Here is a 17,076-nt window from a genome sequence, read left to right as displayed (position 1 = left end):
TCAAGATGTTCATGAGATGAAGAGAACAGTGGAACTTGACAGGGAAGAAAACAGCACTCTGTACATACTCAAAAACCAGCTGTTTTCAGAAAGGGGTGCCTGCGGGACAGACTTTCCAAGGGGAATAAAGCATTGTTATACCTCAACTTGCTGTGTCATTTCCTTTGTCTCACTACTGACATGTATAGCATGGTTTTACAATAGCATGACTGGTGTCCTCATGAAATTCCTCCTCTAGGGAGCTGCAGTCTGTGCCTTTATTTGTAGTTATTAACTATTTATAGTTAATAACTATAAGTCATCTACATTATCTTTTTCTTTTGATGTGATATCAAAGAAACTGTTGCCAAATCCAAGGTCATGAAATTTTTACCCATATATCTGTCCTAGTAGATTTTATGGTTTCAATGCATATATAAGTCATAGATACATTTTGGCTCATGTATTGTCTGAGGAAGGGATTCAACTCCATTCTTCTTTGCACATGGATTTGCATTTGTCCCCAAACAATTTGTCGAAGAGAACATTCTTTCCCCATTGAATGAACTTCATGTACTTGCCAATAGTCAGCCAGAAGTATAGGTTCTTTGTTTCTGGACATTTGATTCTGTTCACAATTATAATTACATTGGTTTCATAATAAAGTTTGAAATCAGAAAGTGTGAGTCACCCTACTTTGTTCTTTTTGTCAAGATTAATTTGGCTAGTAAGATATATTATTGGATTGGATTTTCCATTTCTGCAAACAGGTCATTGGAATGTTGATGCCAGGTTTGTGACCTATACAGGTCACAATGGGACGTATTGTCACCTATCAATGTTGAGTTTCCCAACCCATAAACAGAGAACGCTTTTTCATTTATTTAAACTTTTTTGAATTTTTGCAACATACTGTAGCTTTCAAAGAGCAGGCTCACACACCCTTGGTTAAACTTTCTACTGGGCATTTGATTCATTTAGATGCTGCTGTAAATGAAATTATTTTCATTTTCTTTTTGGATAATTGATTACCAGTACGTTGAAACAACTGGATTTTATTTGGGGATTTTGGATCCCATCACCTGAGTAAGACTATTACTTAATAGATTTTTGCCCATTTTTATATATAAAATCATACTGAAGTGTAGTTATACTCTTACTTCTGGCTTTTTTGATTAGATATTTTAAATTTATTCTTTCTTCCCTAATTGCTGTGGATAGAGTTTTTGTTACAATTTTAAACAGATATGGTGACATGCTACTTTTTTCTTTATCTGATCTTTTGTGGGAAGTTTTTAGCTTTTCACTTTTAAATACAATGTTAGGTGTGGATTTTCATAAATGGTCCTTATAGGTTGTGGACGTTCGCTTCTATTCCTAGCTTTCTGAGTACCTTTGCCATGAAAGAATGTAAAAGCTTGGCAAAAGCTTATCCTGTACTAATGAGATGATAATTCTTTTCTTTATACTAATTTTTTATATTGATTGATTTTCATACATTGAAGGAATGTTACATTCCTGGAATAAATTCCATAGAGTAACGATTAATGTTACTATCTGGATGGATTTGATTTAATAGCATTTTTTAGTATTGTTGCATATATGTTCATGGTGGATATTGGTCTGTAGTTTTTATTCTTTGATGTTTTTGTCTAGCTTTGCTATCACGTAATACTGGCTTCCTGAAAGAGTTAGGAAGAGTTTCATAGTATTACCTATGTTCTCTCTCTCACACACACACACCAAAAAGAAAAAAAATAAAGACAAAAACTGAAGGAAAATATTCAATTAGGCTGAACTTTGGTGTTATGTAATGTAATACTGGACTTCCAGAATCCATAAAGAGTATAATAGTATTACTCATTTACACACACACACACACACACACACACACACACACACACACACTGGAGAAAACAAAACAAAACTGAAGGAAAATATTCAGTTAGGTCAGCTTTTTTGTAGTCAACAAACAGTGGAAATAACATGAATGTGTCTCAAATGAGAAAAGGGAAACTGATGTTTAAGGTGTATGTAATGGAACATGACGTTACAATAGAAGCTATCACTGTGGATGTAGGTAACAATAAGAATAGATCCTAGAAAGAGTATTCTAAGTGCAAGGTTCCAGAATCAACACCTACATATTCTAGGATTCTAGTCAAGGACATACTGCAAAACAAAATAATAAAAATAAAAAGTTCAACACTGGAGGAAAGATAGCCTCTTTAATAAATGGTGCTGGAAAAATTGGGTTTCAACTTGCCAAAGATTAAAACTAGACCTATATCTCTCACTATGCACTAAAGTAAAATTGAAATGGATTAAAGATCTAAACATTAAAACAGAAACACTGGTTAGGTAGAACTCTTGAAGACACGGGTGTAGGAAAAGATTTCATGAACAAAACCTCAGTTGCACGTGAACTAACACAATCAATAAGTGGGGTCTCTTCTTATCAAAAAGCTTCTGCACAGCATGAGAAACCACCAACAATGTGAAGAGACAACCCACAATGTGGGAAAAAATTTTCACCTGCTGTGCCTCAGACAAAGGTCTACTATCTAGACTCTATAAAGAACTTAAAAAATTCAGACCTCCCAAATGTAAAGACCCAATCCAAAAATGGGCATCTGAAATGAACAGACATTTCTCAGACAAAGAAGTAGAAATGGCAAATAAACATGTGAAAAAATGTTCAACATCCTGGTCAATCGAGAGATGCAAATGAAAACAATGCTGAGATTCCACCTCACCCCAGAATGAATGGCTGCTATAATGAAATCAACTAATAACAAATGGTGGCAGGGCTGTGGGGAAAGAGGAACTCTGCTCCACTGCTGGTGGGAGTGTAGACTGGTGCAACCACTGTGGAAATCAGTATGGAGATATCTCAAAGAACTAGGATTAGAGGTCACATTTGACCCAGCTGTTTCCATACTAGGTATCTTCCCAAAAGAATTAAAAGAAACATACCACAGCGATATATGCACATCCATGTTTACAGCAGCACAGTTTGTATTAGCTAAAACTTGGGAACAGCTCAGTTGTCCAACTGGAGACTGGATAAAGAAAATGTGGGGTTTTTTTTAATAAAATGGAGTACTACTCAGACATAAAGAATGAGAAATTAGAGGCATTTATAGCTAAATGAATCCACATTTGAGGCGATACTCTTAAGTGAAATAAAAAGAACACACATGTGTAAATACTGAATAGTTTCTCTGGTGTGAGAAACTGAAAGTGTAAATAAGGATCAAAAGGCATAATAGATATTGTGAAATAGGAAGAAAGGTTCAAAGGGGAAGCGGAAGTCGGAGAGATTGGGGAAAGGAAAGAAGGAAATGGAATTAATATGAGAAAATGAAAAAATGGAAACAAAGTCTTTGTAAATAGGGAGGGGTGTAGGGGTTGAAGGGAGGGCAGGGGAAGGGGGAAAAATAAGAACCAAGACAGATAATGTAAAAGTACAAATTTCCAATGATGAATGTCATTGTATATTGTATACCTAAAATGTACCAATAAAAATAATGAAAAAAAAAGTTTAGAGTTTGCAGGGTACTGAGAGTGGGAGAAGGATTTGCCTACAAAGAAGCTTCATAAAGATTAATTACAGGTGATCAGGTAGTGGCGACATGAATATACATTTGACCTAGGTTTTAGAGCTCCCTACTAATGTATATTCCTGTTATTATTTGTAAATGATGCGCTAATTAAAAATGAAAAGACAAGAAATAGCAACAAATGATACAAACATATATGGGAATATTCAAAATACTCGGCTTAGTCCAGCACATAGCTTAATTGCTTCTTCCTTAGAGAAACAGGATGAGGAGCTACAGACACCCTCATGGGAAGCCTCTCCAGAGAGCTGTCCTGCCATAATTGCCCCAGTCCCCATGAGTCCCCTCTGAAGTCCACCAAGTTGCCAGCTGGCTTTATTGTAAAGATACTAGCCTGCCTGCTGGGCCCCACTGGTCATCATTTATTCATCTGAATGTTACTGTTTGTTAATACACATAGGCTTTCTTTTGAACTGAATCTGAAAGAATTTGCTAGGAATCTGCAGCCATGGCTAGTGAAAATATCCAAGATAAAACCTGCATTAACTGACCTCAAAGAAGTAACCTGTCACCAAGTTTTTGTGCACCTTCTTTAACTTGCAATTTACAAACACAACTCTGTGGATTGTGTGGAAGGGAAAATTCTATAATCTGTATTTTACAAATAAAGAGGAAGTAAATGAGTAGTTCAAAGATACAGAAAGAATGCATGGTAGATTCATGGCCTGAATGTATATTAGCATCTTTGCCCCTAGTGTTTTGCTGGCTTAGACACCGCCAAACCTTCCATTATCTACAAGACAACTTCTTTAACAGTATTTATGCATCCGCCAGTGGAAGAATTTCTGATTTCAAACTCACTGTGCAGAAGTGACAGTCACTTCGATTCGAGGAGCCAGGTAAGCTTCCATATTCAGCATACAATTTAGTGAAAAGCGTAGTCCAAGAAAAAGTAGTAATAACATAACTACCAAGAGTTATTGGAGCACAAAGATAGAGGTCTCAAACACTTTTTCTAAACCCTTGAAGTAGAGCTGTTATAGATACTAAAATTCCATCACTAGAGAGTTTAATGTACTTATGAAACATCCTCATGGTGCTTGCTAAAAATATTAACAAAAACCATTATAGATGAGGCTCTGATTGACCAGAAAGGTAATTTGAATTTTTCACTGTCAGCTGTTCTCTCATAAGAGGTAAAAGATATATAAACTGACTCTTCATTATATTAAAAAGAATTAGCAAGAGTTCATTAAAATGAATTAGCAAGGTCTGATTTATTTTAATATTTCCCCCAAATTCCATAATCTCACCTTTAATACTATTGTTAAATCTACCCATGCACATAATGAGATGGCTAAAAGGAAGGGATTTTGAGTAGGCTAAAACTGGGTTTAAATAGTGAATTTTGAATCTTCCTCACTCTAACGGTGGCATTTTATAATAGTACTTAATTTCAGGAATAATCATTGCCATCATGATACAAAGAAATAACAATGCCCATTTTATGCACATACAGATGCATACAAATGTGTAATCACACACATATCTTATTGCATGTTGTAGAACACAGAACTAAAGGTGGTTGTGTGTGTGAAGGTTGGCAAACATGAGGTCATTATAGGCTAGCTTGTCAGATGAACTTAAAAAGGAAATAGGAGGGAGAAACCAGAAAGTAGTAATTGGCAAAACATGAATCCACTCCAAAGAGTCCAAAATTCAAATAAAAAGATTTAAAAGTACTGTTGCTACATTAGAAAAGATTCAAATAAAACACACTTCAACACAGAGTTTCCAACAAAACAGGTCTTCGGGCTAAAGATAAGCTATTAACTATGACTTCCTGACCCTCAACATTTATGATTCAGCTATGACAGGACAGTAATGAGAAAGGCTCTTCAAATCAAGTTAAGGTAAAGATTTCAAGCAAGATGTTAGCAAAAGAACAGCTCTCTCCCATAAAATAAACAGAGCCGCCAGCCAGATGGGGAGAGCATGAACAGGCTGCGGATTATGGAAGGGCGCAGAAAATCGCAGTGAATCTAGGGTGGGATCGAAGTAATGTGAAGAGTGAGGCTTCAAGACCAACCCTCCTGCGCACCGGAAACCCTGTTTGCTGCCTCTCCCTTCTCAAACTACATCCAGGCCATCACTGCAGCCCACAAGGACAGAGCAGCTCATGGTCACTGGCTTTGTCACACACAGCATTTGATGATTTTTAAGAACTAGATCACCTCATTTAACCCACACAAGAACACCTTGAGGTGTCAATTTTGTCAATGCAGAGAATCTAGTTCAGGAAGTTAAGTTGGGACTGGAGGGCCTTAGGTCATGAATGTGGATCTCACGTGCAGCTCTTCCCAGGGCCTCCGCTCTGGGTGTGAAGCTGTGTCCTCCAGTAGAGCACCCTGCTGGTTATCCAGGCCCTGCTGTCCCGTTACCTCCACTTCTGAGATGCACATGGGCCTTTGTTAAGTCACCGTGAAACCCCAACACTGAGCTTCAGCCGACAGTCAGTAATTGTAAGTTGCGACTTCATTTAAAATTTAGTTGAGACCATTAAACTTGGTAATCACTGAGTGTGGGACCACAGCTCCACAGCATAGTGTGTGGGTTCATACTTAGGTAGACACAAGTATATTCCTTAAGTTCTTGTGTTTCACAATCTAAGAGAAAATAGCAATTACTCTTTTCCACAAATTTGTTGAGGAATCAGGGAATGTTGTAAAAGTGTCTAGAGAACTTCCTGCACACTCGTTAAAAGGAAGTCTGAGAATTTACCAGGCTGGGGAAAGAAGATGTGGTTATCGTGTTAGATAACTTATTAAATTTTCAAAATCTCAGTTCACAATTATGTAAGATTTTAAAAATAGAAAGTGGATCTCTGAAGATCCTTCATTCAATAGTCTGAGGCTCTATAGATAATACACTAAATTGTTATTAAACTCATGTCTTCATTATGGAAAATCTTGAAATGCGTATTAGTGTTATAATGGAACAATGCCTATGATACGAATACATTTCAGTTTTACTGCAGTCTCTCCAGATTTAATGCTCTGCTCCTTTATTTGTCTTTGCTAGAGGGGATCTCCTGATTCCCAAACAACACTAATGGAGAACAGGACAGAAGTAGCGGAGTTCATCCTCCTAGGCCTAACCAACGCCCCAGAACTTCAAGTCCCTCTCTTTGTAATATTCCTCCTCATCTACCTTATCAATGTGGCTGGGAACCTGGGGATGCTCTTCCTGATTCTCTGGGACCTTCGCCTGCACACTCCCATGTACTTTTTCCTGGGTAACCTGTCTCTGGTGGACATCTGGTACTCCTCAGCTGTCACTCCCACAGTTGTAGCTGGGCTCTTGATAGGAAACAAGGTCATTTCCTACAGTGCCTGTGCTGCTCAGATGTTCCTGTTTGCAGCCTTTGCCACTGCAGAAAATTTCCTTTTGGCAGCCATGGCCTACGACCGCTATGCCGCAGTGTGCAAACCCCTGCACTACACCAGCACCATGACGACAAGCGTGTGTGCCTGCCTGACCCTGGGCTGCTATGTCGGTGGCTTCCTGAATGCCTCCATCCACACTGGGGACACCTTCAGTCTCTCCTTCTGTAACTCCAACTTGGTCCACCACTTTTTCTGTGATGTTCCGGCAGTCATGGTTCTCTCTTGCTCTGATAGACATGTCAGCGAGATGGTTCTTGTTTATGCAGCAAGCTTTGTTATCTGCTCTGCTCTCTTTGTTATCTTGGTATCCTACACATTCATTTTTGTCACTCTCCTAAATATGCGCTCAGCTGCAGGGTACCAAAAGGCTCTGTCCACCTGTGTTTCTCACTTCATTGCAGTCTCCATCTTCTATGGGACTCTCATCTTCATGTACCTGCAACCCAGCTCCAGTCACTCCATGGACACAGACAAAATCGTGTCTGTGTTCTACACCATGGTGATCCCCATGCTGAACCCCGTGGTCTACAGCCTGAGGAACAAGGAGGTCAAGAGTGCTTTCAAAAAGGTGGTGGAGAAGGCAAAATATTTTCTAGGAATGTGAGTTTAACATTGTAGAGTCTATAATACCCTCGTTTTATTCTTCTTTGATTTTCTTCAAGCACTTGGTGACATTTTAAGGACCACACTGATGTGAAATTTCGGAACTGCTGCCCTTTCCTGTTCAAATGTTTGTTTTCTAGAAAAGGGAAACAATGTCAGAAAGGTAATGCCTGAATGAGAACATATAAAAGGCAGTATAAAATGTATGGATTCTGCTTGTGAAAATACTAGTTAAGGAGACAATTTTTCACTCTTCCTACACACATTTTCTATGTCACATGTTACTACTGACATACGTGTAAAAACAAGAGTGAAACCCAGCCCATGAGCAGACACCTGCATAGGACCCATGTGAGCACATACATGTGAGAACAGATTATCTGGAGGTCAAGAGAAGGTTGCTGGTATTTAACAAGAATAATTTACATATTTAATTCAGTTATTAAAATATACATTTATGACTAATATTTACTTTTTTATTCTAAGACATCTCATTTGATATAGTGATAGTCTTAAATGTATATGCTTATACTTTTGGCATATTTTATTAAGAGATATAGAACTCTGAGTTTATCTTAAAGGAATTAAAATTTTTGGCTTGACTGCAGTCATTTTGTAGAGCCTACATTTTCACTTTGCACTTTTCAGAAGGATGAAATAGCCATAGCATAACAAATGTGTTTCTCATTTATCATCTCAAACTAGAATGCAAATTCCATAACAGCAGCAATGTTATAAGTTTGGCTTACATGCTCCTGGCCAAGATCTAAATAGAAGTCCGTTTTATGGTAGATTCTTAATAATTACTTCACAAATGAATAAATAATTAAACTTCGGGTTCAATTGTTTCGGTATAATGAGTCCCTGACCCACTGATGATTCTAGTTACCATCCGTAATATAAACCTTTGAGGAAGGTATGTAACACATTTCAAGAGGCACAGATATTTTTCTGCTTAGCTTAGATACTTTGTTCATATTCTCAGTCCCACTTGTGAATCTAGCGATTTCCTAGACTCCCATGCCCAGTGGATCATCTTATCATTTTTACTTTGGAACTAGTAGGACAAAAGTGATGCCCAGTTGCCACATGGCAGAACAAAAACAGCTGCTGCTAGCCAAGTGTGTTTTAGCAATAGTCACTTGTGCCCTTTATATAGAGTGGTGGATGAACTAATGGTCACCTTTAGTTGGGGACACCCAGCTGCATCGAGCCCACGTGGTTCTGGGCGTGGAGGAACCCAACTGAGGACTGTTGCTGATAGCATAAAAGGGAAAGGGGAGGGGAAGATTCATGCTGTGTATTTTCCTGAAGAAGCCTGTTGTGGCTGGTTTTCCTCATATGAACTCGGCTGTTCTCTACTCAGAGGAGCTCGGGTCCTTGCTGTCACGGGGGTCGGCTGCTGTTCTCCTCAGCGGCGCTCTGGTCTTCACCTTGGGTGTCGCTTCCTGGCTCCAGTGCAGATCCCTCAGCCTGGTGGTGCAGATCCTACTCCCTACCAGTGCTTCCCCCACTGGCCTCGGGCCTTCCCAGTGCAGATCCTTGACAGACGCTGCATGAGACACTGCCGTGGGCTCTAGGCCTCCAGCTGGACTACTTCTGGACATCATCATAGGATCCAGGCCCTCGGCTGGATTCTTCGGGTCTCTGTTGTGCAGACAGATTTCTTTCACTCTTTTGCATTTGACTTTTTGGGTGAACATTATAAAATAATCCTGTAAATTATGTGTCCTGTATTAAATCTGTTCCCTTGCAAACCCTGACTACAACATAGAGCATAAGCAATGCATGGGCTGAGGCCATCGAAAGCACATAGGAAAATTTCCATGCAAATGTAGACATATATGCACACACAATTATACTTATTTCAACATTTAATTCTCACGTTGATATTAAGCTAAACATGACTTCATACCAGTATCTCCGTTTAAGCCAATTCATCACTTTTCCCCTTTTTATTTGTAACTTGCTTCTCCAAGATTTAGAAACCTGGCACTCAATACTTCCTCTCCATAGATTTGTATATTTGACTCCAGTATACAAATAAAGCAGCTCAACAATTGCTAACCAGTATTTGATGAGAAACAATTTTAGCTATGTGAGTATTTATGTGTAACTCATTACTCATTTTTCCAAGTACTCTTTAGCTGTCAGCACCCTACTTACATGCCTCTGCATGTTGCTTTCTCTAGTATTTCCCTAGAATTATTGAATATCTTCCTATTCTGTACCTCCAAAGAACTTTAAGCCTACCCCCACTCTTCAGTTGATTTGTGAAAATACCTGTTTCATTCACTGAATTATTGTCTTCCAATGGGCAAGAACCATAACTCATTTTCCTACCTTCACTGTTATTTACCTTACCTTCATTGTTATTGATCTTTATAGCTGCAATGCCTAGAATAATACCTTAAATTGAATTGGTGTTTTAAAAGTAATTCTATAGAACCCTGCTCCACTGCTGGTGGGGGTGTAGACTGGTGCAACCACTGTGGAAATCAGTATGGAGATACCTCAAAGAACTAGGACTGGAAGTCCCATTTGACCCCACTATTCCACTGCTGGGGATCTTATCCAAAGAATTAAAAGAATCATACCACAGTGATATATGTGCGCCCATGTTCATAGCAGCACAGTTTGTAATAGCTAAAACTTGGAAACAGCCCAAATGCCCATCAACTGGAGACTGGATGAAGAAAATGTGGTTTTTTAATAAAACGGAGTACTACTCAGCCATAAAAAATGAGAAATTAGAGACATTTATAGCTAAGTGGATGCACATTGAAGTGATACTCTTAAGTGAAATAAATAGGACACACATGTATAAATACTGAATAGCTTCTCTGGTGTGAGAAACTGAAAGTGTAAATAAGGACTAAAATGTATAGTAAGTAATGTGAAATAGGAAGAAAAGGGGCAAAGGGAAAGGAAGTGGGAGGGGCAGGGGAAAGGAAAGAAGGGAATGGAATTAATATGAGAAAATGGAAAAATAGGACCAAAATCTTTGTAAATAGGGAGGACTGGAGGGGTTGAAGGGAGGGCTGGGCAAGGGTGAAAAATAAGAACCAAGAGAGATTATGTAAAGGTGCAAATTTCCAATGATGAATGTCATTATGTTTTATACCTAAAATATATCAATGATTAGAATGAATAATAGAAAATGCAAAATAAGAAGAAAAGGTCCAAAGGGTAGTGGTAGTGGGAAGAGCAGGGGAAAGGAAAGAAGGGAAAGGAAAAATGCTGAGAAATGGAAAAAATGGAAATAAAGTCTTTGTATATAGGGAAGGGTGGAGGGGGTGAAGGGAGAGCTAGGAATGGGGAAAAAAAAAGAACCAAGATGCATCATGTAAAGGTACAAATTCCCAACGAGAAATGTAAATGTGTTGTATACCTAAAATGTATCAATAAAAGAATTAAAGAAAAAAAAAGTAATCCTATAGGAAGAAACTGTTCAAAAGGAAAGGGAAACTGTGAAGAGGGAGGGGGAAAAAGGAAGGGAAAAGGGAAAAAAAGAAAAAATGGAAAAAATGGAAACAAAGCTTTTGTAAATAAAGGAGGAGGGAGGTTGAAGGGAGGGGAAGGGATTGGGAGAAAAAGAGGAATCAAGACCTACCATGTACAGGTACAAATTCCCTTTGATGAATGTGATCATTATGTATATTTAAATTGTATCTATACAATTAATTTTAAAAAGTATCCATGTATACTTCCTTTATTTTTAGATTTAAATTTTCTGATCACTGCCATGTTTTCTAGCATTACTTAGGTCAGCTATCTATCCCCTCTTATTTCCCTTTAGTGAGGTAAAGTAAAACATCTGTAAAACACTTAAGACTCTGCATCACGATTTTAGAAGGAAAGCTTTCAATTTTCCCCCATTTAATATGATATTGGGAGTAGGTTTGTCCTAAATGGCTTTTATCATGTTGAGGTAAGGGTTCTCTATACGTATTTCCTTCAGGGTTTTTAAAATCATGAATGTACACTGGGTTTTGTCAAAGGCTTTTTCTGTGTCTATTGAGATGATCATGCAATTTTTGTCCTTGCTGTTTATGTGATGTGTCATTTTTTTACATACTATGTCTTTTCATTGGAGAATTTCATCCATTTACATCAACTTACATTCAAGGTTATATCAATAACCTTATATTAATAATAGTTAAGAAGTTAATAATGCCACTTTTTAATTTTCTTTTTCTTTCTTTTTTTGGATGTGTGTTGTTTACTCCTTTCTTCCTTTCTTATTGTCTTTGTGATCAGGTGATTTTCTCTGTCATCATTTATGGAAGAGAGTATTCTTCCCCAGTGTATGTTTTGCTGGCTTTTTTGATAATCAATTTGATGTAGATATGTAGATTTATTACTGGCGTCTCTATTTTTGTTCCACTGGTTGATGTGCTGGTTTTTATACTGGTACAGTACTGTGCTGTTTTGGATACAATAGCTGTAGTATGTCTTGACATCCCTTTCCATTGATTATCACTTTCCATCCTTTCCTTTTCTGTCTGTCTTTACCAATGAAAAGTCAGTAGCACATTGTTGAGTCTTGTTTTTTTAAACCCATTCACCTTACCTGCATCTTTTAATTGGTGGATTTAATCCATTTACATTCTAGGTTAATACTGATAAGTGAAGATTTACTCCTGGCATTTCATTTTGTTAATTTTGCTAATCTTATCTATTTTGAGTGTTCTTTCCTGTCTTGTCTCTTACTTTGTAGTTTGGGTGGCTTTCAGTATTGATAAGGGTTGGTTATTTTTCCCTGGTGTGTTTGGTCTTTCACTGGGTTTTACGCATCTGTATGCTTTCAAGGTGATGGCAGTCATTCTTTCACTTCTGGCTGCTCTGATAGTAATGAGTTCTCATGTGCCCTTGTCCTGGAAAGTATTTATTTCTCCTTTATTTCCAAAGGATAGCTTTTCTGGGTGATATATTCTTGGTTGGAGGTTTTCTCCTTTCAGAACTTCAAAAACAACTTCCTGCAGGTAAAAGGAGAAGGGACTCGTGCATGAAGCCAACATGCGTATGGAGTCAGAACAGGAAGGGTTTCCCTGGGTGGATATGGTTGCTCCGGGCCTTCCTTCCTGGGAGAACCTCCCAGTTGGTGACAGACCCTTTCTGAACAGATCCTTTTTGGACTAAGCAAGCAGAATCTCTTCTGCACCTGAAAGACAGGCAGTGGCAGGATGCTGTCTTGTGAAACCACTGGATACTGAGAGAAGCTATCCCAGTAAAAACATATGTGGACCCACCTAGGATTCGCAAACACCCAGAATAGTGCTGAAATCTGATGAGGAACCCTACCCCCAAGACTGAGGTAAGGGTCCCACAATCCCTGCAGAATGGAAGCTTGGGATCAGAAGTTATAGAGTGATAGAAAGTAAAATTACATTTCTTCAAAAAAAAGTCTTTCTATTTCCTCCTAGTCTGTCAGGTTTATGCCGAAAAATCTGCTGTTAGCGGAATGGGGATTCTTTAAATGTGACTTGGCATTTTTTTCTTGCTAATTAAAAAAAATCACTTTGTCTTGTAATTTTGACAATTTGACTATAATGTGCACTGTAAGGATCTGAGATTTTTTTTTACTTATATATCCTTTTATTGGTACATTTTAGGTATACAAAATAATGACATTCACCATTGGAAATTTGCACCTTTACATAATCTCTCTTGGTTCTTATTTTTCCCCCTTCCCCTGCCCTCCCTTCAACCCCTCCATCCCTCCCTATTTACAGAGACTTTGTTTCCTTTTTTTCACATTAATTCCTTTCCCTTCTTTCCTTTCCTCTACCCTCCCATTTTCTCTTCCCCTTTGCCCCTTTTCTTCCTATTTCACATTATCTATTATATCTTTTAGTCCTTATTTACACTTTCAGTTTCTCACACTAGAGAAGCTATTTGGTATTTACAAATGTGTGTCCTATTTATTTCACTTAAGAGTATCATCTCAATGTGCATCCATTTAGAAATAAATGTCTCTAATTTCTCATTTTTTATGGCTGAGTAGTACTCCATTTTATTTTTTTAAAAAATCACATTTTTCTGTATCCAGTCTCCAGTTGATGGGCATTTGGGCTGTTTCCAAGTTTTAGCTATTACAAACTGTGCATCCATTTAGAAATAAATGTCTCTAATGTCTCATTTTTTATGGCTGAGTAGTACTCCATTTTATTAAAAAACACATTTTCTTTATCCAGTCTCCAGTTGATGGGCATTTGGGCTGTTTCCAAGTTTTAGCTATTACAAACTGTGTTGCTATGAACATGGGTGCACATATATCACTGTGGTATGATTCTTTTAATTCTTTTGGGAAGATACACAGTAGGGAAATAGCAGGGTCAAACGGGACTTCCAGTCCTAGTTCTTTGAGGTATCTCTATACTGACTTCCACAGTGGTTGCACCAGTCTACACTCCCACCAGCAGTGGAGCAATGTTCCTCACCCCCCCCCCCAGCATTTGTTATTGGTTGAGTTCTTGATAGCAGCCATTCTTTCTGGGGGTGAGATGGAATCTCAACTTTGGTTTCATCTGCATCTCTCGAATGACCAGTGATGCTGAACATTTTTTCATGTATTTATTTGCTCTTTCTACTTCTTTGAGAAATGTCTGTTCATTTCAGATGCCCATTTTTGGATTGGGTCTTTATATTTGGGAGGTCTGACCTTTTAAAATTCTTTATATATGCTTGATAGTGGACCTTCCTCTGAGGAACAGCAGGTGAAAATTTTTTCCCACATTGTGGGTTGTCTCAGCACGCTGTTGGTGGTTTCTCTTGCTGTGCAGAAGCTTTTTAGTAAGAAGAGATCCCACTTGTTGATTGTTTGTGCTAGTTCAGGGGCAAGTGAGGTCTTGTTCATAAAATCTTTTCCTACACCAATGTCTTCAAGAGTTCTACCTAACCTCTGTTCCAGCTGATTCAGCATTTCTGTTTTAATATTTACATCTTTAATCCATTTTGATTTTAGTTGAGTGCACGGTGAGAGATATAGGTCTAGTTTTAATCTTTGGCAAGTGGAAACCCAATTTCTCCAGCACCTTTTATTAAAGAGGCTATCTTTCTTTCAGTGAGGGTGTTTGGCTCCTTTGTTGAAGATAAGGTGGCTGAGTGTGTCTGGCATTGTTTCTGCATCTTCTAATCTTTTCCACCGGTCCTCAGGTCTGTTTCTTTGCCAGTGCCATGCTGTTTTTATCACAGTAGCTTTGTGGTATTAAGTTGGGGGTTGTAATACCCCCTGCCATGTCTCTGTTACCTAGAATTGCTTTTGCTATTCTGGGTCTCTTCTTGTTCCAAATGAATTTTTGGATTGTTTTCTCAAGGTCCATGAAGTATGCTTCTGGGATCTCAATTGGGATTGCATTGAATCTATATAGCAGTTTTGGAAGTATGGCCATTTTCACTATGTTGATCCTTCCTACTCAGGAAATCCACTTGGTCTGCAAAGAGGATAGCTATTCCTGCTTTTTTTCGGGTTCCCGTCACATGGAATATTGTTTTCCACCCTTTAACTTTCAATCTATGAGTTTCTTTTTGAATTAAGCATGTTTCTTGTATGCTGAATATTGTTGTATCTTGCTCCTTGACCCATTCTGCCTGTCTATTTCTTTTGATTGGTCAGTTGAGACCATTAACATTGATCGTTATAACTGATACGTATTGACTTATCATTGTCATGACTTTCTTTTTGATGGATTCTCTCCCTTAGCTTTTAATTTCTTGTCATGCCTGGTGGATTCATTCTGCTGGGCTTCCTGTGGTTGCGATCCTTGTTGTCTTTTCCTAGGGTCAGTCTAAAATCTTTTAGAGTGCTGGTTTGGTATTCATGAAGTTCCTAAGGTGCTCTTTGTCATGAAAGTATCTTATTTCTCCATCAATTTTGAAAGATAGTTTTGCAGGGTACATCAATCTGGTTTGGAGGTTGTTTTCCTTTAGTGCTTGAAATACATCACTCCAAACTCTTCTTGCCTTGAGGGTTTGCACTGAGAAGTCTGCTGTGATTCTGATGGGCTTTTCTTTGTATGTGATTTGTTTCTTTTCTCTAACTGCTTGTAGAATTTTGTTCTTCTGTTGGGTTTCTGGAATCTTAACAATTATATGCCTTTGTGTAGATTTTTTTTTAATCAAGGCTAGTTGGAGTCCTATATGCCTGAATTATCTGTATGTCAAGTTGTTTTGCCCTGCTTGGGAAGTTTTCTGCCATCACTTCTGTGAAGAGTTTTTTTATGTCATCTGCACTCTCTCCTGTTTCTTCTTTGACTCCAATCAGTCTTATGTTATTCTTCTTTGCATCATCTAGCAGCTGCTGGATTGATTTCTCATGGTCCTTTACAATTTTAAAGAAATTTTTCTTTTCCTAGTCAGTAATTGCAATCTTATCTTCTATATCTGAAATTCTATCTTCACATTGACTCATTCTGCTGCATAGACTTTCAATGGAGTTTTTAATCTCCTGGAAATCAGTTTTAATTTGTTTTATGGATTCCATTTGTTTCCTGTGTTGGGATTCCATCATGTTCCTCAGCTCCTCTATTTTTTTTATCTGTGTCCTCTCTAGATTTATTAATCATGTCTTGCACTATGGGCACAATCTCTGCTGTTATGTGAGAAATTATTTCTGATTTCATTTTTCCCAGATCTTGTTTTGTTGCCAGTTGAGGGAATCCAGGTGGTTGAATATCAGAATGTTCCATCTCATTTCCTTCAGGGGTTAATGTAGGTGATCTGGTAGTCTGGTTCTGAGGCTTGTTTAAGTGTCTTCTCATTTTGATGGGGCGGGGGGGGGGCTGCTGGTGGCTCCCACATGGCTCACCTCCTCTGCGCTGGGAGCTGTGGCCCACCTACCCGGAAGCCTCTTCTGTACTGGGAGCTGTGGCCCACTGATCCAGAAGCCTCCTCTGTGCTGGGAGCTGTGGCTTGTTGACTCAGAAGCTTCCCGGATCGGAGAAATTTGACCATCAATTTTTAATGATGTTCTACAAGACTCGGAGACTTTCTTCATTCATTTTCATTTTTTCATTTTCTGCATAACTGTGATATTTCTGTCTTCAGGTTTAGAAGTAATTTATTTTGCTTGGCCTAATCTGATGTTTAGATTTTCATGTGCATTTTTAAAATTTGATTTATCAAGTTACTCATTTCTAAAATTTTCTGATTTCTATCTCTAGTGAATATCCTATTCATAACATGAATTATTTCCAATTTTGTTGAATTGTCTGTATCCTCTTGGATATCACTGAATTTCCTTGGAATCATTCTTTTTTTTTTTATTCCAGGGATCGAACTCAGGTCCTTGCACTTGCGAGGCAGGCGGTGGAACCACTGACCTAAATCCCTGGCCCTGGAATCATTCTTTTGAATTCTTTATCATGGATTTTCATCTATTTTCTCTCTTTTGTGGCTTGTGGCTAGAGTTGTTATATTCCTCTGGAGGTGTCATGGGTTTTTCTTTTCATACTGCTACATTGATATCTTCACATCTGGCAGAT

The 17,076-nt window shown here is 38.2% G+C and overlaps 1 protein-coding gene and 1 long non-coding RNA gene across 2 annotated transcripts in view; one reads left to right on the top strand and one right to left on the bottom strand.

Annotated features, from left to right (window-relative positions):
- LOC147820758 (uncharacterized) overlaps nucleotides 1-17,076 on the bottom strand; it is a 135,729-nt gene that overhangs the window by 3,916 nt on the left and 114,737 nt on the right. The gene's annotated exons all lie outside the window — the stretch shown is intronic.
- On the top strand, nucleotides 4,543-8,001 carry LOC101721838 (olfactory receptor 5B3). The gene has a single exon (XM_004869829.3). The coding sequence runs from the start codon at nucleotides 6,654-6,656 to the stop codon at nucleotides 7,590-7,592; it is 939 nt and encodes a 312-aa protein (XP_004869886.1). The 5' UTR covers nucleotides 4,543-6,653; the 3' UTR covers nucleotides 7,593-8,001.

Source organism: Heterocephalus glaber, unplaced genomic scaffold (genome assembly GCF_053883595.1).
Source record: "Heterocephalus glaber isolate CG9 unplaced genomic scaffold, H.glaber_assembly_v1.0 deba00001805, whole genome shotgun sequence".
In the NCBI taxonomy this organism is placed as follows: Eukaryota; Metazoa; Chordata; class Mammalia; order Rodentia; family Bathyergidae; genus Heterocephalus; species Heterocephalus glaber.
The sequence above is the reverse complement of the archived record's forward strand: the minus strand, read 5'-3'. Positions and strand labels throughout refer to the sequence as shown.

What these genes read in the sequence shown, in the direction of transcription:
- LOC101721838 (XM_004869829.3), top strand. Translation starts at nt 6,654, where the DNA reads ATGGAGAACAGGACAGAAGTAGCGGAGTTCATCCTCCTAGGCCTAACC.